This window comes from Salmo trutta, chromosome 1 (genome assembly GCF_901001165.1).
Source record: "Salmo trutta chromosome 1, fSalTru1.1, whole genome shotgun sequence".
NCBI classification, from domain to species: Eukaryota; Metazoa; Chordata; class Actinopteri; order Salmoniformes; family Salmonidae; genus Salmo; species Salmo trutta.
Genome location: NC_042957.1, coordinates 7,931,759 through 7,954,072, shown reverse-complemented (window position 1 = coordinate 7,954,072; position 22,314 = coordinate 7,931,759). Strand labels below are relative to the sequence as shown.

At 42.5% G+C, this 22,314-nt stretch overlaps 1 protein-coding gene across 3 annotated transcripts in view; it reads left to right on the top strand.

Annotated features, from left to right (window-relative positions):
• The window catches only part of ryr3 (ryanodine receptor 3), a 242,265-nt gene that overhangs the window by 182,738 nt on the left and 37,213 nt on the right, over positions 1 to 22,314 (top strand). For all 3 annotated transcript variants that reach the window (XM_029704372.1, XM_029704286.1, XM_029704198.1), the window contains 20 exons: positions 5,753 to 5,876; positions 7,013 to 7,128; positions 7,245 to 7,312; positions 7,423 to 7,544; positions 7,869 to 7,918; positions 8,682 to 8,742; positions 9,329 to 9,567; positions 10,406 to 10,487; positions 12,933 to 13,063; positions 13,326 to 13,444; positions 13,880 to 14,078; positions 14,554 to 14,648; positions 15,023 to 15,168; positions 15,509 to 15,596; positions 15,703 to 15,795; positions 15,995 to 16,162; positions 16,879 to 16,938; positions 17,230 to 17,367; positions 19,288 to 19,400; positions 20,563 to 20,659. In XM_029704372.1, coding sequence (XP_029560232.1) covers positions 5,753 to 5,876; positions 7,013 to 7,128; positions 7,245 to 7,312; positions 7,423 to 7,544; positions 7,869 to 7,918; positions 8,682 to 8,742; positions 9,329 to 9,567; positions 10,406 to 10,487; positions 12,933 to 13,063; positions 13,326 to 13,444; positions 13,880 to 14,078; positions 14,554 to 14,648; positions 15,023 to 15,168; positions 15,509 to 15,596; positions 15,703 to 15,795; positions 15,995 to 16,162; positions 16,879 to 16,938; positions 17,230 to 17,367; positions 19,288 to 19,400; positions 20,563 to 20,659 — 2,309 coding nt within the window. The remainder of the gene's footprint in view (positions 1 to 5,752; positions 5,877 to 7,012; positions 7,129 to 7,244; positions 7,313 to 7,422; positions 7,545 to 7,868; positions 7,919 to 8,681; positions 8,743 to 9,328; positions 9,568 to 10,405; positions 10,488 to 12,932; positions 13,064 to 13,325; positions 13,445 to 13,879; positions 14,079 to 14,553; positions 14,649 to 15,022; positions 15,169 to 15,508; positions 15,597 to 15,702; positions 15,796 to 15,994; positions 16,163 to 16,878; positions 16,939 to 17,229; positions 17,368 to 19,287; positions 19,401 to 20,562; positions 20,660 to 22,314) is intronic.

Here is a 22,314-nt window from a genome sequence, read left to right as displayed (position 1 = left end):
GCTAGCGGAACACCTGCTCCAATATCCAATGATGGGCGTGGCGCGAAATACAAAGTCCTCGAAAATCCGAAAACTTCAATTTTTCAAACATATGACTATTTTACACCATTTTAAAGACAAGACTCTCCTTTATCTAACCACACTGTCCGATTTCAAAAAGGCTTTACAGCGAAAGCAAAACATTAGATTATGTCAGCAGAGTACCCAGCCAGAAATAATCAGACACCCATTTTTCAAGCTAGCATATAATGTCACAAAAAACAAAACCACAGCTAAATGCAGCACTAACCTTTGATGATCTTCATCAGATGACACTCGTAGGACATTATATTATACAATACATGCATGTTTTGTTCAATCAAGTTCATATTTATATAAAAAAACAGCTTTTTACATTAGCATGTGACGTTCAGAACTAGCATACCCACCGAAACTTACGGTGAATTTACTAAATTACTCACGATAAACGTTCACAAAAAACATAACAATTATTTTAAGAATTATAGATATAGAACTCCTTTATGCAATCGCTATGTCCGATTTTAAAATAGCTTTTCGGTGAAAGCACATTTTGCAATATTCTGAGTAGATAGCTCGCCATCACGGGCTAGCTATTTTGACACCCACCAAGTTTAGCCCTCACCAAACTCAGATTTACTATAAGAAAAATTGGATTACCTTTGCTGTTCTTCGTCAGAATGCACTCCCGGGACTTCTACTTCAATAACAAATGTTGGTTTGGTTCCAAATAATCCATAGTTATATCCAAATAGCGGCGTTTTGTTGTGCGTTCAAGACACTATCCGAAGGGTGATGCGCCCGACGCGTTTCGTGACAAAAAAAATCTAAATATTCCATTACTGTACTTCGAAGCATGTCAAACGCTGTTTAAAATCTATTTTTATGCGATTTTTCTCGTAAAAAAGCGATAATATTCCGACCGGGAGTCGTTGTTTTCGTTCAAAGACTGAAAATAAAAACATGGTATCGGCTCGTGCACGCGCCCCCAGTCTCATTGTTCTCAGATCGACCACTATCCAAATGCGCTACTGTTTTTCAGCCAGAGACAGCAGAGTCATCATTCACCGTTCTGCCGCCTTCTGAGAGCCTATGGGAGCCGTAGGAAGTGTCACGTTACAGCAGAGATCCTCAGTTTTCAATAAAGAGAGTGTAGAAGGCCAAGAAATGGTCAGAGAGGGCACTTCCTGTAAGGAATCTTCTCAGGTTTTGGCCTGCCAAATGAGTTCTGTTATACTCACAGACACCATTCAAACAGTTTTAGAAACTTTGGAGTGTTTTTTATCCAAAGCTAATTATAAGCTAATTATATGCATATTCTAGTTTCTGGGCAGGAGTAATAATCAGATTAAATCGGGTACGTTTTTATCCGGCCGTGAAAATACTGCCCCCTATCCATAACAGGTTAAATTGTTTAACTTGGGTCAAACGTTTCGGGTAGCCTTCCACAAGCTTCCCACAATAAGTTGGGTGAATTTTGACCCATTCCTCCTGACAGAGCTGGTGTAACTGAGTCAGTTTTTTAGGCCTCCTTGATCGCACATGCTTTTTCAGTTCTGCCCACAAATTTTCTATATTGATTGAGGTCAGGGCTTTGTGATGGCCACTCCAATACCTTGACTTTGTTGTCCTTAAGCCATTTTGCAACAACTTTGGAAGTATGCTTGGGATCATTGTCCATTTGGAAGACCCATTTGCGACCAAGCTTTAACTTCCTGACTGATGTCTTGAGATGTCGCTTCACTATATCCACATGATTTTCCTGCCTCATGTTGCCATCTATTTTGTGAAGTGCACCATTCCCTCCTGCAGCAAAGCGCTCCCACAACATGATGCTGCCACCCCCGTGCTTCAAGGTTGTGTTCTTCGGCTTGCAAGCCTCCCCCTTTTTCCTCCAAACATAACGATGATCATTATGGCCAAACAGTTCTATTTTTGTTTCATCAGACCAGAGGACATTTCTCCAGAAAGTACGATCTTTGTCCCCATGTGCAGTTGCCAACCGTAGTCTGGCTTTTTTGTGGCGGTTTTGGAGCAGTGGCTTCTTCCTTGCTGATTGGCCTTTCAGGTTATGTCGATATAGGACTCGTTTTACTGTGGATATAGACCATTTTGTACCTGTTTCCTCCTTCATCTTCACAAGGTCCTTTGCTGTTGTTCTGGGATTGATTTGCACTTTTTTGCACCAAAGTACGTTCATCTCTATGAGACAGAACGCGTCTCCTTCCTGAGCAGTATGACGGCTGCGTGGTCTGATGGTGTTTATACTTGCGTACTATTGTTTGTACAGATGAACATGGTACCTTCAGGCATTTGGAAATTGCTCCCAAGGATGAACCAGACTTGTGGATGTCTACAAGGTCTTGGCTGATTTCTTTTGATTTTCCCATGATGTCAAGCAAAGAGGCACTGCGTTTGAAGGTAGGCCTTGAAATACATCCACAGGTACACCTCCAATTGACTCAAATGATGTCAATTAGTCTATCAGAAGCTTCTAAAGCCATGACATCATTTTCTGGAATTTTCCAAGCTGTTTAAAGGCACCGTCAACTTAGTGTATGTAAACTTCTGACCCACTGGAATTGTGATCCTGTGAATTATAAGTGAAATAATCTGTCTGTAAACAATTGTTGGAAAAACTACTTGTGTCATGCACAAAGTAGATGTCCTAACCAACTTGCCAAAACTATAGTTTGTTAACAAGAAATTTGCGGAGTGGTTAAAAAACGAGTTTTAATGACGCCAACCTAAGTCTATGTAAACTTCCGACTTCAACCGAAATGCCAAAACTATAGTTTTGTAGTAACCAAAAACAGTTAAAGTAGCCAGCCTTTAACTTGATGACAGCTTTTCACACTCTTGTGACACGGAAGGGGTGGAATACAGAAGATAGCCCTATTTGGTAAAATACCTGTTGTGGAAAATTGCAAGATTATAACGCTTGTATTGTATTATAATGGTTGTAATATTCGACAGAATAGAGTATTCTGTTAACTATTGTGTGTGTGTTCTACTGAGGATGGGCCTCTATGAGATAGCACTGACAGAGGAGATTTACGATGTCTTTGAGTAATAAAGCCTAAAAGAGCATTCCAGAGGACATGAGCTAATGGCTCTGTTCTATACCGTACCAGGAAGAGACGGTTCCAGTTTGGAGTAGGAGGACCAGACACTGGTCTGTTCTATACTGTACCAGGGAGAGACGGTTCCAGTTTGGAGTAGGAGGACCAGACACTGGTCTATACAATGAAAACTGTTGACACAGCAGTTGCTGTCTGCTATGTTTTATAGATATCTTTCATACAAAACTTAACCTTGTGACCCATTCTATGTATCTGTGGTTCGTCATGTACGTTGAGAGGGGTGTATCTTGGCTATAAAAGATCTTTGTACATTTGTGTAGTCATTTTTCAATGGTTCATTAGAGATAGCGCATCATTGAAAGTCAAAGTGCTTTTGCAAAAGCTCTTAATTATCAAAGATGTAGTTTAAGTATAACTGCAAAGTTCATTAGAGTTAACTCCACCTCAGATTGCAGCCCAAATAAATGCTTCACAGAGTTCATGTAACAGACACATCTCAACATCAACTGTTCAGAGGAGACTGCGTGAATCAGGCCTTCATGGTTGAATTGCTGCAAAGAAACCACTACTAAAGGACACCAATAAGAAGAAGATACTTGCTTGGGCCAAGAAACACGAGCAATGGACATTAGACCTATGGAAATCTGTCCCTTGGTCTGATGAGTCAACATTTTTGGTTCCAGGCCTCCCGGGTGGCGCAGTGGTCTAAGGCACTGCATCGCAGTGCTAGCTGTGCCACCGGAGATTCTGGGTTTGAGCCCAGGCTCTGTCGCAGCCTGCCACGACCGGAAGGCCCATGGGGCGGCGCATAATTGGCCCAGCGTCGTCCGGGTTAGGGATATCCTTGTCTCATCGTGCACTAGTGACTCCTGTGGCAGGCCGAGTGCAGTGCACGCTGACCAGGTGTACGGTGTTTCCTCCGACATATTGGTCGGGTTGGATGTGCATTGTGTCAAGAAGCAGTGCGGCTTGGTTGGGTCTTGTTTCGGAGGATGCATGGCTCTCGACCTTCGCCTCTCCCGAGTCTATACGGGAGTTGCAGCGATGAGAAAAGACAGTAACTACTGCCAATTGGATACCACGAAAAAGGGGTAAAATAAATATTTAAAAAAATGTTTGGTTCCAACCTCTGTGTCTTTATCAGATGCAGAGAAGGTGATCGGATGATCTCCACATGTGTGGTTCCCATCGTGAATCATGGAGGAGGAGGTGTGATGTTGTGGGGGTGCTTTACTGGTGACACTGTAAGGCTACCACAGCATTCTTCAGCAATACGCCATCACATCTGGTTTGCGCTTAGTGGGACTATCATTTGTTTTTCAACACACCTCCAGGCTGTGTAAGGGCTATTTGACCAAGAAGGAGAGTGATGGAGGGCTGCATCAGATGACCTGGCCTCCACAGTCACCCGATGTCAACCCAATTGAGATTGTTTGGGATGAGTTGGACTGCAGAGTAAAGAAAAAGCAGCCAACAAATGCTTAGCATATGTGGTAACTCCTTCAAGACTGTTGGAAAAGCATTCCTCATGAAGCTGGTTGAGAGAATGCCAAGAGTGTGAAAAGCTGTCATCAAGGCAAAAGGGTGGCTATTTTGAAGAATATAAAATATGTTCAACACGTTTTTGTTTACTACATGATTCCATATGTGTTATTTCATATTTTTGATGTCTTCACTATTATTCTGCAATGTAGAAAATAGTAAAACTAAGAAAAACCCTTGAATGAGTAGGTGTATATATATATATAGACCTATATATAAACCTATATATAAACCTACATATACACTACTGGTCAAAAGTTGTATATATTCACTACCATTCAAAAGTTTGGGGTCACTTTGAAATGTCCTTGTTTTTGAAAGGAAAGGAAATGTTCTGTCTTTTAAAATTAACATCAAATTGATCAGAAATACAGTTTAGACATTGTTAATGTTGTAACTGACTATTGTAGCTGGAAACGGCTGATTTTTAATGGAATATTTACATAGGCGTACAGAGGCCCATTTTCAGCAATCATCACTTCTGTGTTCCAATGGCACATTGTGTTATGTAATCCAAGTTTATCATTTTAAAGGCTAATTGATCATTAGAAAACCCTTTGCAATTATGTTAGCACAGCTAAAAACTGTTGTTCTGATTAAAGAAGCAATACAACTGGCCATCTTTGGACTAGTTGAGTATCTGGAGCATCAGCGTTTGTTGGTTCAATTACAGGCTCAAAAATGGCCAGAAACAAATAACTTTCTTCTGAAACTCGTTAGTCAATTCTTGTTCTGAGAAATGAAGGCTATTCCATGCGAGAAATTGCAAAGAACCTGAAGATCTCGTACAACGCTGTGTACTACTCCCTTCACAGAACAGCGCAAACTGGCTCTAACCAGAATAGAAAGAGGAGTGGGAGGTCCCGGTGCACAACTGAGCAAGAGGACAGTTCGCTTTTCTTTCAAAACAAGGACATTTCTAAGTGCGGTATATACCCACATCTATACATACAGTATGTACCTACATATACACTACCGTTCAAAAGTATATATAGGTCTATATATATGTAGGTATATACTGTATGTATATACTGTATGTTTGTATATACTGAATACTGTATGTTTGTGAAAGTGTAGCCACTGTTTGATGTGTTTGCTGTCTGTCTCAGGAGGAGGGAGCCACCCATTGCTGGTGCCCTATGACACTCTGACAGCCAAGGAGAAGTACAGAGACAGAGAGAAGGTCCAGGATCTCTTTAAATTTCTTCAGATCAATGGATACACTATCACCAGGTCAGACTCTCCCCCTAATTATCTCACCGTATACCGCATCTGTCTGTTACCACCGAGGACATGAAATCAATCAGTTAATCAATCAGTCAATCACTGTTTCTTACATTCTGTCATGTCATGTTCAGTGGGCAACTGAATGTTTTGAAATGGAAGAGATGCCACCTGAACTTCAAGTCCATTGACAAGAAATGCTTTGAAGATGTTTCTCCTGTTTGCGCCTGAAGATTCAGATCAAAATCACCTGCTTACTGTATTAAAGTAATCAGCAGACGAAACAGTAATCAGCAGACGAAACAGTCATCAGCTGACTAAAACAGTCATCAGCTTACTAAAACAGTCATCAGCTGACTAAAACAGTCATCAATTGACTAAAACAGTCATCAGCTGACTAAAACAGTAATCAGCTGACTAAAACAGTCATCAGCTGACTAAAACAGTCATCAGCTGACTAAAACAGTCATCAGCTTACTAAAACAGTCATCAGCTGACTAAAACAGTCATCAGCTGACTAAATCAGTCATCAGCTGACTAAATCAGTCATCAGCTGACTAAATCAGTCATCAACTGACTAAATCAGTCATCAACTGACTAAAACAGTCATCAGCTGACTAAAACAGTCATCACATCAGCTGACTAAAACAGTCATCAGCTGACTAAATCAGTCATCAGCTGACTAAAACAGTCATCAGCTGACTAAATCAGTCATCAGCTGACTAAAACAGTCATCAGCTGACTAAAACAGTCATCAGCTGACTAAAACAGTCATCAGCTGACTAAAACAGACTAAAACAGTCATCGGCTGACTAAAACAGACTAAAACAGTCATCGGCTGACTAAAACAGTCATCGGCAGACTAAAACAGTCATCAGCTGACTAAAACAGTCATCAGCTGACTAAAACAGTCATCAACTGACTAAAACAGACTAAAACAGTCATCGGCTGACTAAAACAGTCATCGGCAGACTAAAACAGTCATCGGCTGACTAAAACAGTAATCAGCTGACTAAAACAGTAATCAGCTGACTAAAACAGTAATCAGCAGACTAAAACAGTAATCAGCTGACTAAACAGTAATTACTACTGTTTTAGTCAATCAATGAAGTTCTGTTGTGTCTTATCTTATTGATGTTCTGCAGAGGTCTGAAGGACATGGAGCAAGACTCATCGTCCATGGAGAAGAGGTTTGCTTACACGTTTCTCAAGAGGTTGCTGAAGTATGTGGACTCGGCTCAGGAGTTCATCGCCCACCTAGGTGAGTCCACTCAGACATTTGATGAATATGCTTTGAAATGGGGAATTCAAATTCATTCTCAATTTAGTTAAGTGTCTAGTTTAAGTTTTATACGTCTTTGAACCTGGTTTTTCCAGAGGCCATGGCCACCAGCGGAAAGACAGACAAATCGCCTCACGATCAGGAAATCAAGTTCTTCGCCAAGGTATGGATGTACAGTCTTTCAACAATAGACAGGAAATGAATTGTAGACACTGTGGAATAAGCTCTCTAAGCTCTGCCTTGATCCACCCCTTCTCCCAATCTGCCCTATAGGTGCTGCTACCTCTCATAGACATGTACTTTAAGAATCACAGCATGTACTTCCTGTCCTCGCCCAGTAAGAACCTGAGCAGCAGTGGCTACGCCTCTAACAAGGAGAAGGAGATGATCACCAGGTAAGGTACCAGTAGCGGACACACTGGTGAATGACAATGTTGCCGGTCTGAACTCAACACAGAATCCCCAGCCACAGTTTTCTAATGAGAGTCACATAGACACTTCCAATTGACCTGAGAGGATCAGATAGGTGTAAGCTATATGGAGGAAAGTTCACCTAGCCCGGTGTCTAGGGAAGGTAGGTGTAGATAGATTTCAGACTGGGCACTACAATACACATGTGAAACTTGTGAACAATTATTTTCTTGTTTTCCTCAGTTTGTTTTCTTCTCTCCTTTCTTTATCTGGTTATTTCACTGCCTTTCCTCTCCTATATTTTACAGCCTGTTCTGTAAGATGGCAGCTCTTGTCAGACACAGGATTTCCCTCTTTGGTAAGGACCTCGGTCAATGTCTTTACCAGTGTGTCAATGCCTTTACCAGTGTGTCAATGCCTTTACCAGTGTGTCAATGTCTTTACCAGTGTGTCAATGTCTTTACCAGTGTGTCAATGCCTTTACCAGTGTGTCAATGCCTTTACCAGTGTGTCAATGCATTTACCAGTGTGTCAATGCCTTTACCAGTGTGTCAATGCCTTTACCAGTGTGTCAATGCCTTTACCAGTGTGTCAATGCCTTTACCAGTGTGTCAATGCCTTTACCAGTGTGTAAGGCCTTTACCAGTGTGTCATGCCTTTACCAGTGTGTCAATGCCTTTACCAGTGTGTCAATGCCTTTACCAGTGTGTCAATGCCTTTACCTGTGTGTCAATGTCTTTACCAGTGTGTCAATGCCTTTACCTGTGTGTCAATGTCTTTACCAGTGTGTCAGGCCTTTACCAGTGTGTCAATGCCTTTACCAGTGTGTCAGGCCTTTACCAGTGTGTCAATGCCTTTACCAGTGTGTCAATGTCTTTACCAGTGTGTCAATGCCTTTACCAGTGTGTCAATGCCTTTACCAGTGTGTCAATGCCTTTACCAGTGTGTCAATGCCTTTACCAGTGTGTCAATGTCTTTACCAGTGTGTCAGGCCTTTACCAGTGTGTCAATGTCTTTACCAGTGTGTCAATGCCTTTACCATTGCCTCAGTGCTCTGATTTGTTCTATTTGTGCTGCCTCTACTCTTTGGCAGTGATTTCCATATCAATGTGTTCTCATAGGGAGCGACTCGGCTATTATGGTGAGCTGTCTACACATCCTGGCTCATTCCCTCGACACAAGGTAAGAGCCTTTTAAAGACCCTGAAGAACAAACCTCTTGTCTCCCCTTAAATCAGGAAAAAGTAAAACCGCAACTTGATGTTCTGGTGCTTCTCGTTCAGTTCAAATTGTTGATTAAGGAACTCTACTGAGGAATGTGATTGTTGAATGGCTTGTAAATGATATGTTTTATTATATTGCGTTTGTAAATTGTATAAATGGTGTATATTCAGGGCTCCCTTGTGAAAGAGGGCTTGCTCTCAATGGGAAATAAACTCCCTGTGGAAATAAACGTTACATTAAACATGTACAACTAATAAAGGTTAAGATGCTATGTATGTTGATCATTATTCTGGATATAAAAAGTACACGCTTTGTACAGTGTTTTGTGTGTCCGTGCAAATCCATCCACGCATGACCCCTGTAGGAATCCATTACATAAATGGTTTCCTGTGTGAGGAGAATCTCTTACGAAGGTCATTACTGACCAAAAGCTTAGATTTGGTTGTGCAGAGCGTCCTTTTGTCATTATAGGAGAATCCTTTACACTTATTTTTCTGTGTTGTTGTTCTTACACCTCTCCTTTTGTCCTCTTCCTCCCCTCCCAGGACGGTGATGAAGTCAGGCTCAGAGATGGTGAAGGCTGGGGTCAGGACATTATTTGAGAATGCAGCAGAGGACCTAGAGAAGACCCTGGAGATGCTGAAGCTGGGGAAGTTCAGCCAGTCCCGGAGCCAGATGAAGGGCTTGTCCCAGAACATCACCTACGCCACCACCGCTCTGCTGCCCATCCTCACAGCCCTGTTCGAACATGTCACCATGCACAACTTTGGAGTCTGCCTGCTTGGTGAGTTAGCCTTGATGTTATTTTAATACATTTACACTGGTTGCACCATGCGTGAGTCCCCTAGTGCAGTGGTTCTCAAACCTCTCCTCTGGGACCCCCAGCCATTCCAAACCTCTCCTCTGGGACCCCCAGCCATTCCAAACCTCTCCTCGGGACCCCCAGCCATTCCAAACCTTTCCTTGAGGACCCCCAGCCATTCCAAACCTCTCCTAGGGACCCCCAGCCGTTCCAAACCTCTCCTCAGGGACCCCCAGCCGTTCCAAACCTCTCCTCAGGGACCCCCAACCGTTCCAAACCTCTCCTCGGGGACCCCCAGCCATTCCAAACCTCTCCTCAGGGACCCCCAGCCGTTCCATGTATTTGATCTATTCCAGAACAAGCACACCTGATTCAACTTGTCAACTGATTATCAAGCCCTTGATTAGTTGAATCAGGTCAGCTAGTTCAGGGCTAAAACTAAATTATGAAACATCTGGGGGTCTCCGAAGAGAGGTTTGGAATGGCTGGGGGTCTCCGAAGAGAGGTTTGGTATGGCTGGGAGTTCCGGGGAGAGGTTTGGGAGCGGCTGGGGGTCCCGAGGAGAGGTTAGGGAACATCTGGGGGTCCCGAGGAGAGGTTTGGGAGCGGCTGGGGGTCCCGAGGAGAGGTTTGGGAGCGGCTGGGGGTCCCGAGGAGAGGTTTGGGAACGGCTAGGGGTTCTGAGGAGAGGTTGCGGGAACGGCTGGGGGTCCCAAGGAGAGGTTTGGGAGCGGCTGGGGGTCCCGAGGAGAGGTTGCGGGAATGGCTGGGGGTCCTAGTATTGCTAGGAAATCTGACCTGTGTGTGTTGCCTTTTCCAGTGGATGATGTCCAGCTGTCGTGCTATCGCATTGTGACGTGTCTCTACTCATTGGGCACGGGGAAACACATCTTCATGGAGAGGTATGAGGCCTCACCACATCTAAGGAGGTACTGTAGGAGTAGGAGATGGAATGAGAGTGATTAAATCTCTCTGGATAATTGGAGAAGGAGAACGCCATCCAACACCGACTAGAAAAATCACAATGTCTGAACTGTGGTGTGCTCTAAATCACGCTTGAGTGCTGTAAGTGAAGGTAAATAATAAATTAATTAAAAGCCGAAACATGCTGGTTCTACTTTTAGCAATTTTTTTATTGAATTCCATTGTCCTCCAAGTCTCTCCTTCAGAGTGCTATGGAACAGCAAAGTACTCATGTCTACTGTAAATGTGTATGTCTGTGTGTATTAATCGCTGTGTGTGTTAATGTCTCTGTGTGTATTGTATTGTATTATATTGTATTGTATTGTATTGTATTGTATTGTATTGTATTGTATTGTATTTATTATGGATCCCCATTAGCTGCTGCCAAAGCAGCAGCTACTCTTCCTGGGGATCAGCAAAATTAAGGCAGTTTATACCATTTTAAAAACATTACAATACATTCACAGATTTCACAACACACTGTGTGCCCTCAGGCCCCTACTCCACCACTACCACATATCTACAGTACTAAATTCATGTGTATGTATTGTGTGTGTGTGTGTGTGTGTGTGTGTGTGTGTGTGTGTGTGTGTGTGTGTGGCTGTGCCAATGTTTGTGTTGCTTCACAATCCCCGCTGTTCCATAAGGTGTATTTTTATCTGTTTTTTATATCTTATTTTACTGCTTACGTCAGTCACTTGATGTGGAATAGAGTTCCATGTAGTCATGGCTCTATGTAGTACTGTGTGCCTCCCATAGTCTGTTCTGGACTTGGGGACTGTGAAGAGACCTCTGGTGGCATGTCTTGTGGGGTATGCATGGGTGTCTGAGCTGTGTGCCACTAGTTTAGACAGACAGCTCAGTGCATTCAACATGTCAATACCTCTCATAAATAAAAGTAGTGATGAAGTCAATCTCTCCTCCACTTTGAGCCAGGAGAGATTGACATGCATATTATCTTTATTAGCTCTCTGTGTACATCCAAGGGCCAGCCGTGCTGCCCTGTTCTGAGCCAGCCGTGCTGCCCTGTTCTGAGCCAACTGCAATTGTCCTAAGTCCCTCTTTGTGGCACCTGACCACACAACTGAACAATAGTCAAGGTGTGACAAAACTAGGGCCTGTAGGACCTGCCTTGTTGATAGTGTTGTTAAGAAGGCAGAGCATCGCTTTATTATAGACAGACTTCTCCCCATCTTAGCTACTACTGCATCAATATGTTTTGACCATGACAGTTTACAATCTAGGGTTACTCCAAGCAGTTTAGTCATCTCAATTTCCACATTATTTATTACAAGATTTAGTTTAGGTTTAGGTTTTAGTGAGTGTTTTGTTCCAAATACAGTTTTAGATCTATTTAGGCCTAACTTATTCCTTGCCACCCACTCTGAAACCAACTGCAGCTCTTTGTTGAGTGTTGCAGTCATTTCAGTCGCTGTAGTAGCTGACGTGTATAGTGTTGAGTCATCCGCATACATAGACACTCTGGATTTACTCCAAGTCAGTGGCATGTCGTTAGTAAACATTTTAAAAAGCAAGGGGCCTAAACAGCTACCCTGGGGAATTCCTGATTCTAACTGGATTATATTTGAAAGGCTTCCATTAAAGAACACCCTCTGTGTTCTGTTAGACAAGTAACTCTTTATCCACATTATAGCAGGGGGTGTAAAGCCATAACACAAGTGTTTCCAGCAGCTGACTATGATCGATAATGTCAAAGCTGCACTGAAGTCTAACAAGACAGCTCCCACAATAATTTTATCATCAATTTCTCTCAGTGTGTATTAATGTCTGTGTTTGTGTTAATGTCTCTGTGTGTATTAATGTCTCTGTTTGTGTTAATGTCTCTGTGTGTATTAATGTCTCTGTGTGTATTAATGTCTCTGTGTGTATTAATGTCTCTGTGTGTATTAATGTCTCTGTGTGTATTAATGTCTCTGCGTGTATTAATGTCTCTGCGTGTATTAATGTCTCTGCGTGTGTTAATGTCTCTGTGTGTATTAATGTCTCTGCGTCTATTAATGTCTCTGCGTGTGTTAATGTCTCTGTGTGTATTAATGTCTCTGTGTGTGTTAATGTCTCTGTGTGTATTAATGTCTCTGTGTGTATTAATGTCTCTGTGTGTATTAATGTCTCTGCGTGTATTAATGTCTCTGCGTGTGTTAATGTCTCTGCGTGTGTTAATGTCTCTGTGTGTGTTAATGTCTCTGTGTGTATTAATGTCTCTGTGTGTATTAATGTCTCTGTGTGTATTAATGTCTCTGTGTGTATTAATGTCTCTGCGTGTATTAATGTCTCTGTTTGTGTTAATGTCTCTGTGTGTATTAATGTCTCCTGCGTGTGTTAATGTCTCTGTGTGTGTTAATATCTCTGTATGTTCCCTCCAGGCACCTACCAGCCTTAGGGGAGTGTCTGGCCACCCTGGTAGGAGCCATGCCTGTAGCTTTCCTGGAGCCTGATCTCAATGCTCACAACCCCCTGTCTGTCTTCAACACCAAGACACCGCGAGAGAGGGCCAGTAAGTCACTACTTTGCAGTCGCAATACTGAATCATAACACTACCAATTGATCAGGACCAATCTATGCTTGACTACAACCTGTATGCCCTTACATTGACCTCCACTACATCCTTAGTTCTACTGTAAGGGCCGTTTTCCTGGACACAGGGCCTAGTCCTAGACCCTGCATTTTAGTCCAGGACCAGGCTTCATCAATGTCTGGGAAACCAGCCCTATGTTTATTAACGGTGTATGGCTAACTGTGTGCTGTTCTCTGTGTAGTCTTGAGTATGCCTGACTCTGTGGAGGAGATGTGTTCAGACATGCCTCGTCTGGATCGCCTGCTGAAGGACATCAACGACATCTCAGAGTCTGGAGCACGCTACACAGAGATGCCACAGGTCAGGGGGGCTTGGACTGTTGTTATCACTATATCTGTTTATATTACAAGAGAGCTTTTTTGGACAGTGAACCCTATTTTAAAGCTGGAATCCTCAGCGGTGAAACTGTTGCGTTCGTTTGCGATATTACAACAACAAAGACGTTACTTGTTACAACGAACACAGTTTTCTTCGTCTGACATTGTTGCACGTGCGATAGAACACAGAGAATGTACTACCATTTATTTTCACCACGATGCCGGATGCTCCTCCCCTCTGTTTCAACACAAAGGAACTTATTAAAGCTGGAGCCTTGATTGACTGCAACACCTTGATTAACATCATCTCTGGCATGATGGCATTACGTGGTATAGCTTAATATTCTGATAATGGTGATATGGCTAAATATTGTGGTTAGCGCTTAATATGGTGCCGTCCCATCCCCATTCCCTCCAGGTGATTGAGGTGATCCTGCCCATGTTGTGTAACTACTTGTCCTATTGGTGGGAGAGAGGAACAGAGAACTCTGCTCCACACACAGCCTGCTGCACCACCGTGTGCTCCCACCACCTCAGCATCATCCTGGGGAACATCCTCAAGATCCTCAACAACAACCTGGGCATCGACGACGCTCCCTGGATGAAGAGGATCGCAGGTGGGATGCTGGGTTATTATTACCTCAGGGCTAACGTGGCACAGAGGAGGTCTTGGTGAACAACACTCGTGTTTTGAGGAACCTTGCCTTAGACCTGAAGGCTTGCGTTAACTCCCTGAGTCAATGCCTACCCACTGGGCAAACACTGGTAGAATCAACGTTGTTTCCATGTCATTTCAATGTGATTACGTTGAACCAACGTGGAATAGATGTTGAATTGATGTCTGTGCCCAGTGGGTAGGCTTTTGCTCAATGGGCTAATACAGTCTCATTGCATGCAGGAAACCCGAGTTTGAACCTAGTTGGTCATGTTTGGTGGGCATTGTGATGAATGGTGAATAATAAACACAAAGCTGTGGTCGTAGCATTGCCAGCCGAACTCTTTTAATCAAAGTGAAATTCAACTTTTTGGGAGTGTAGTGTAACAACTCCTCAGTGAGACAAAATCTGATTGGTTTTATCTGTATCATTGCAGTCTACTCCCAGCCAATCATCTGTAAGGCTGCAGCGGACCTCCTGAAGAGTCACTTCCTGCCCACTCTGGAGAAACTCAGGAAAAAGACAGTCAAGGTGAGATAAGAGGAATTGAAACATATTCTTTGGACTGCTGTCCATTTGTTTGTTTTAATTTTCTATGAATCATGCACAAGAATCAATCACACAACTAGCTTGAATCCCAATGCGAACCTGCCAACTCCTATGTTATTGTTCGGCGTGACAATGACAAGACTTGGCAGTACAGCAAGGCTAGCGCACGGCCATTAAGGAAAACACTTGAGTGATTTTGTAATTCCCTGACCCCAGGGGGCGATAGAGGAGGAGCCGCTGAAGTCTGACATTAAAGGAGACACTCAGGAAACCGAGCTTCTGTTATTACTATGTTGTAAAGGTGTTAACTATGTTATTAGGTGTTATAACTGTGTTATTACTATATTATAACCCAGGTGGTGGCAGAGGAGGAGCTGCTGAAGGCTGACATTAAAGGAGACACTCAGGAAGCTGAGCTTCTCGTTCTGGATGAGTTTGCTGTCCTCTGTAGAGACCTGTACGCCTTCTACCCAATGCTCATCCGCTACGTGGACAACAACAGGTAGTACAACCCAGCCAGCCTTTCCAACACACACATCTGTTGTTTAGGTTCTGGGAAATCTGCAGGCCTTGACAAAATGTTCACTGAATTCATTTAGAATGACACCGTGTACTGTACTTGTATGGAATTAGATGTATTTGATTTTTATTTGTCCTTTATTTATTTCAGGAGATCATAGTGAGATAACATGGTTCCAATCTTTCTTATTTGGGATTGCTACCTGCAGATTCTCCCAATGCATATCTTGGGATCTAGGCTACATATCACAACAGATGGTTACTATGGCCACGCCTCTTCTTTAGTCCACTTCTCATGAAAACATCTGTCAAACTCCCACCAGGTCCAGATGGTTGAAGAGGCCTGATGCTCAGTCCAACGAGCTCTTCACTATGGTGGCGGAGATCTTCATTCTGTGGTGCAAATCACACGTAAGACTTTTCACATTGGAATACTACATACAGTATGTCCATTTATTTTCAAGTTCTGTTTGAAGATTCTTCTTGTTTATTTCCTTCTTTACTGACCCGTCAACAGAACTTCAAAAGGGAAGAGCAGAACTTTGTAGTTCAGAATGAAATCAACAACCTGTCTTTCTTGACTGGGGAACATAAGACCAAGATGTCCAAGGTAAGGCCGGAGCAGGAGTTAGTTTAGCCAGTAATGAGTAAAGAAAGACATTCGCAGAAGCGCTCTCCCTGGGGTTTTCTGGAAATCCTGGTGGAGGCTTCCAGATATACCTGCTTATTCCCTCACAATTCCAGAAATCTTCCAACCAGGATTTCTGAAAAACTGAGTATTCTCTCTCTCCCTGTCTGTCTCTCCGCAGTCAGGTGGTGACCAGGATAGGAAGCACAAGAAGCGGCGTGGAGAGTTATACTCTGTCCAGACCTCTCTGATCGTAGCCGCACTGAAGAAGATGCTGCCCATCGGACTCAACATGTGCACCCCAGGAGACCAGGAGCTCATCTCACTGGCCAAGATAAGATACAGTCTGGTGAGTTATACTACATTATCCCTCTAACCCTGGAGACCAGGAGCTCATCTCACTGGCCAAGATAAGATACAGTCTGGTGAGTTATACTACATTATCCCTCTAACCCTGGAGACCAGGAGCTCATCTCACTGGCCAAGATAAGATACAGTCTGGTGAGTTATACTACATTATCCCTCTAACCCTGGAGACCAGGAGCTCATCTCACTGGTCAAGATAAGATACAGTCTGGTGAGTTATACTACATTATCCCTCTAACCCTGGAGACCAGGAGCTCATCTCACTGGCCAAGATAAGATACAGTCTGGTGAGTTATACTACATTATCCCTCTAACCCTGGAGACCAGGAGCTCATCTCACTGGCCAAGATAAGATACAGTCTGGTGAGTTATACTACATTATCCCTCTAACCCTGGAGACCAGGAGCTCATCTCACTGGCCAAGATAAGATACAGTCTGGTGAGTTATACTACATTATCCCTCTAACCCTGGAGACCAGGAGCTCATCTCACTGGTCAAGATAAGATACAGTCTGGTGAGTTACAGTACTATCATATTCCTAAAGTCTTCAATGATCATGTGAAGTAGCGTATTGATGTGTGATCACGCTACGTTTGTATTCACAGATATCCAGGACTATCCCCAGCCATTTTGGATTGTTTTTAACCCACTCTCTCACTGAGAGTAATTTCTCACTCCATCCTGTTTCCCTCCAACAGAAAGACACAGACGATGAGGTGAAGGATCACTTGCGTGAGAACCTACATCTTCAGGACAAGGTAGGCTTGGGAAATGTAAAATGATCTGTTATTCCACACACTCCCCTGGTCATTTCTCTGTGGCCCAGGAAAGTGTGGTCTGTAACCTCTGCATTACTCCTTCACATGTATTCAGCAGACCAGGACACTCAGATGCAGCAGCGCTTGTAGTAAAAAATATTGACGTAGTTTCAGTGACACCAACTGAAAAAAACATATGTTGTTGTTCTTATGTTGAAATAATTTAACATTATAAATGGACAAATTATAACATGTCTAACGCTGAATGTGTGTGCGCGTGTGTTTTTAAAGTCTGATGACCTGGCAGTGCAGTGGCAGATGAACCTGTATAAGGATGTAGTGGTGGTGGGGAGTGAGGAACATGCAGACCCAGAACAAACTGTGGACAGAATACAAAGCATCTCCGCTGCAGTCTTCCACCTGGAGCAGGTACCCTACAGTCAACAGTTACCATTCTATAACGTCTGTTGTTTACTACATGATTACATGATTTTCACACTGAGACGTACGTCTCTTTTACAAGGGTGCCCTGTTTACAAACACAGCATCAAATACAAAGTACAGAATAAGGATTTAGTAATACAATTTATAGCAATCAAAGTGTGGATTTATAGCAATCAAAGTGTGGATTATAACAGTCAAAGTGTGAATTATAACAATCAAATGGTGGATTGCAGACAGATTGTGGAGCTTCATCATGTTTCAATGAAATGTACAGTTGTGTGTCCTTCAGCTAGCTGTTGACGTGTGACACTGTTTCTGAGCAAACACCAAATGTGATGAAACAATAGTGGTCCGGGAACTAAGCATTGAGGAACACCGAAATTTACCTTAGATTCTGTCTGAGGAATTTACATCCACAGAAGCAAATCTTTCTGTAAGAAGTAATGATTTAAGACGTAATGTTTTAAGACGTAATGTTTTAAGACGTAATGTTTTAAGACGTAATGTTTTGAGACGTAATGTTTTAAGACGTAATGTTTTGAGACGTAATGTTTTAAGACGTAATGTTTTAAGACGTAATGTTTTAAGACGTAATGTTTTAAGACGTAATGTTTTAAGACGTAATGTCCATAAGACGTAATGTCCATAAGACGTAATGTCCATAAGACGTAATGTCCATAAGACGTAATGTTTTAAGACGTAATGTTTTAAGACGTAATGTTTTGAGACGTAATGTTTTGAGACGTAATGTTGTGAGACGTAATGTTTTGAGACGTAATGTTTTAAGACGTAATGTTTTGAGACGTAATGTTTTGAGACGTAATGTTTTGAGACGTAATGTTTTGAGACGTAATGTTTTAAGACGTAATGTTTTGAGACGTAATGTTTTAAGACGTAATGTTTTGAGACGTAATGTTTTGAGACGTAATGTTTTGAGACGTAATGTTGTGAGACGTAATGTTGTGAGACGTAATGTTTTGAGACGTAATGTTGTGAGACGTAATGTTGTGAGACGTAATGTTTTGAGACGTAATGTTTTAAGACGTAATGTTTTAAGACGTAATGTTTTAAGACATAATGTTTTGAGACGTAATGTTTTAAGACGTAATGTTTTGAGACGTAATGTTTTAAGACGTAATGTTTTGAGACGTAATGTTTTGAGACGTAATGTTTTAAGACGTAATGTTTTAAGACGTAATGTTTTAAGACATAATGTTTTGAGACGTAATGTTTTAAGACGTAATGTTTTGAGACGTAATGTTTTAAGACGTAATGTTTTGAGACGTAATGTTGTGAGACGTAATGTTTTGAGACGTAATGTTTTAAGACGTAATATTTTGAGACGTAATGTTTTAAGACGTAATGTTTTAAGACGTAATGTTTTGAGACGTAATGTTTTGAGACGTAATGTTTTAAGACGTAATGTCCGTAAGACGTAATGTTGTGAGACGTAATGTTTTCAGACGTAATGTTTTGAGACGTAATGTTTTAAGACGTAATGTTTTGAGACGTAATGTTTTAAGACGTAATGTTTTGAGACGTAATGTTGTGAGACGTAATGTTTTGAGACGTAATGTTTTGAGACGTAATATTTTGAGACGTAATGTTTTAAGACGTAATGTTTTAAGACATAATGTTTTGAGACGTAATGTTTTGAGACGTAATGTTTTAAGACGTAATGTCCGTAAGACGTAATGTTGTGAGACGTAATGTTGTGAGACGTAATGTTTTGAGACGTAATGTTTTGAGACGTAATGTTTTAAGACGTAATGTTTTAAGACGTAATGTTTTGAGACGTAATGTTTTGAGACGTAATGTTTTGAGACGTAATGTTTTAAGACGTAATGTTTTAAGACGTAATGTTTTAAGACGTAATGTTTTGAGACGTAATGTTTTGCCCTCTAGGTGGAGCAGCCTCTGAGGATGAAGAAGTGTGTGTTCCAGAAGTTGCTGTCCAAACAGCGTAAACGTGCCGTGGTGGCCTGCTTCCGCATGGCTCCTCTCTACAACCTCCCCAGGTAAGACAGGCTTCTATCCCACTTACATACTACTCATGACAATTAGAGGTACACTGATGGAAAAACTGGAGGCCTAAATTGTCTCTGTCAACTAAATGAGATACGTAAAAGGAATATGAGTTTGAGACTTTGTAACTGTGACAACTATCCCCAGAAAAAAGTCCTCAGTCGTCATACATGGTGTTATTGTCTCCATCAAATCAAACGTGACGTTCCAGTCCTGTATCTCTGTTATCTCTCGGTGAAGTTGGTGGCATGCATACTAGTGTATCCACACTCTATCTCCCTCTCCACATCCCTAACCTTGTCCTTCCTCTCTGTTATTTCTCTCTGTTGCACACCACCTACAACACCTTTTTCCTCAGATACAAAATTAACAATTACTTCCTGAACGGCTATCGGTACGTTTGGCTGGAAAAGGCGTTCGCTGAATCAAATTTTGACCACCTGTTCTCCGTACTAACGGTAATGTGAGACGTCCAGGCTGAATGCTAGCCTGAGTGTCAGTCTGTTGCTGTTCTCTTGCCAACTCCTAGTGGAATTGTCATGGCAAACAGACTGGCACCCAGGCTAGGTGAATGCTTCATCTCTCCCCTCTCCATCTTATCCTCCAGACTATGGGCTGACCGAACAGTCAACACCACCTACCTACTGCACCTACCACAACCTACCTCCAGTTTACTGCACTGTTGATTCTGATTGGTCAGCCTCAGCTAACAACCAATCAGTGGTCAATCAATGAGCAATCCAGGAAGCATTTTGCTTGTTTACATAAAGATTATCATTGTCGTTATGTCTTAGAATCATGTAATGTTTTGTCTCATGTGATTTGAGTAACATTATGAATCATTTTTTTTAGCTTTATGTATCATTTATTAACTGAAATAATATTTGAATACAGTGTTCAGTGTTTTTAGATATAATTTTAACGACCTCCTCAGCCAGTTTCTGTATGCTAATTAAGCCATCAAGGATGACCAGTCAGAAGAGCCAGCTCCCATATCGACCAATCACCACCCTGGAATGCTCTTCCTTCCTGTTACACCCTCACATCTCTCCCTCCTTACTCCTCCCTCTTCCAAAATCTACTTGGACACACCTTAATCTCATTCTCCCATCTTCCACTCCCCTTCTCCCTCTCCTCTCCTCCCTCCTTCCCTAGGCATCGTTCTATTAATCTCTTCGTGTTGGGCTATGTGAGACTATGGATAGAGACAGAGGAGTACTCCTTTGAGGAGAGGCTAGTGCAGGACCTAGCAGTAAGTACTGGGCATGTTGCGGTGGTGTCTGCCACCACCTCAGCCCTAGCCTCAGCCTTGCCCCCTGTGCCCTGTGTTGGCACCGCACCCCTACCAGCCCTCTCCGCCGACTGCCTCTTGAGCACGATGCCCGCCGTCAAACTTCGGGATCGGGATCGCTTCCCGGTCCGCCTGGGTATGGGGACCTCGCCTTGGGCCCCCAGAGGTTCCCGAGGCCCCCGCGCTCTCTCTAGCTTTGTGGCTCGCTACCGGCAGAGCCTTGACAGACATGACAGGCTCAACCTCAGGAGACTCAGTGGCAGCAATGGCTCTGTCTCCGCAGCAAAGCACGTGGCTAGAAAAACAGGCTACGGCATGGGCTATCTCACCACTACTACTACTACTACTGTGGTAAGAGGGGCAGCTAAAGCCCTCATTAGGTGTTAAGTGTTTGATGTCTGACGTCGACCCAACCATTTAGATGTTGTACGGTACGGTCTCTGCTGTAACTGTAAGTCTGTAGTGATTGATGTTGAAGTGATCAAGTGAAGTCTTCGGGTAGCATGCTCGAGCACATCTCAGTCTGGATTCATACAGTATTGTGACAAGTATCGAAAATGCATTGATCTCACTGTAAATATATAGTTGTACATCTGTAAGGAAGATAGACATATTTATACAGTACTGCATAATGTCATAAAACATGATAAGGGGGAAGAATGTACAAGAGCAGGCAACGATGTAATACCACATCATCATCATCATCATCATTGTTCACACACTGCATTTAGTAGTACAGTATCTGTTGGACCATAGTAGTCTGCTGGCCCAGTATCTGTAGATGTCGACGGTGAGTATGACGGGTCTCCTCTTTAACTCCCAGGAATCTCCGATTCAAACTCCCATTAGACAGCTCTGCAAGCTTTATAATGTCAAAATACATTCGTTACTCACCAAATATGGAGTTTCGCTGAGCGACTATCTTCATTTACTCCCGTTACGGCCGGTATGTGCTTCCAAAAAAGGTCTAAATGACAATGTAAAAGCAATCGGGAAAAAAAGGCCTGTTCGTCACTTCCAATGTAAATCACTTATGACTGTCATGCTGTACGGTTCGGAAGTCTACACCAACTCAATACATTTTAGCTGCCAAACAGGCATATGTTAGATTGCTTGTACAGTTTTAATTTAGACATTTCTTGGAAGTACATATTTGGTGAGTAACAAACATATTTTGACATTATACTCATCGTTGACATCTCTAACACACAGATACAGATACAGCTTTTTCAATGATGGGTCTTGATCAGTAGGAAGACAACATTTTGAAACTGAGTGAAAAGGAGAGGAATTCCCTGGACTTAGAACACAGTTTTGTTTTCAAAAAGTTTTCCTACGGTGTGCCCTACTGAACAATGCTCTGGTCCATTCATTTGACAGTGTCCCTATCCTGTCCTTCTCATGGATACAATCATCAGTAAAATCCTGATCCTGCATCACTACCACCCTTGCAGCCCACATCTGAGCATGCCAGCATGGGTTGTTCCATAAACATGGGTTGTTCCATAAACATGGGTTGTTCCATAAACAGTGTGACTATAATGGGCATGATCATGCATGGCGTGTTAAACAACCCATTAGCCAACCTCTCTGACTCAGAGTTCAGAAACGTTGGA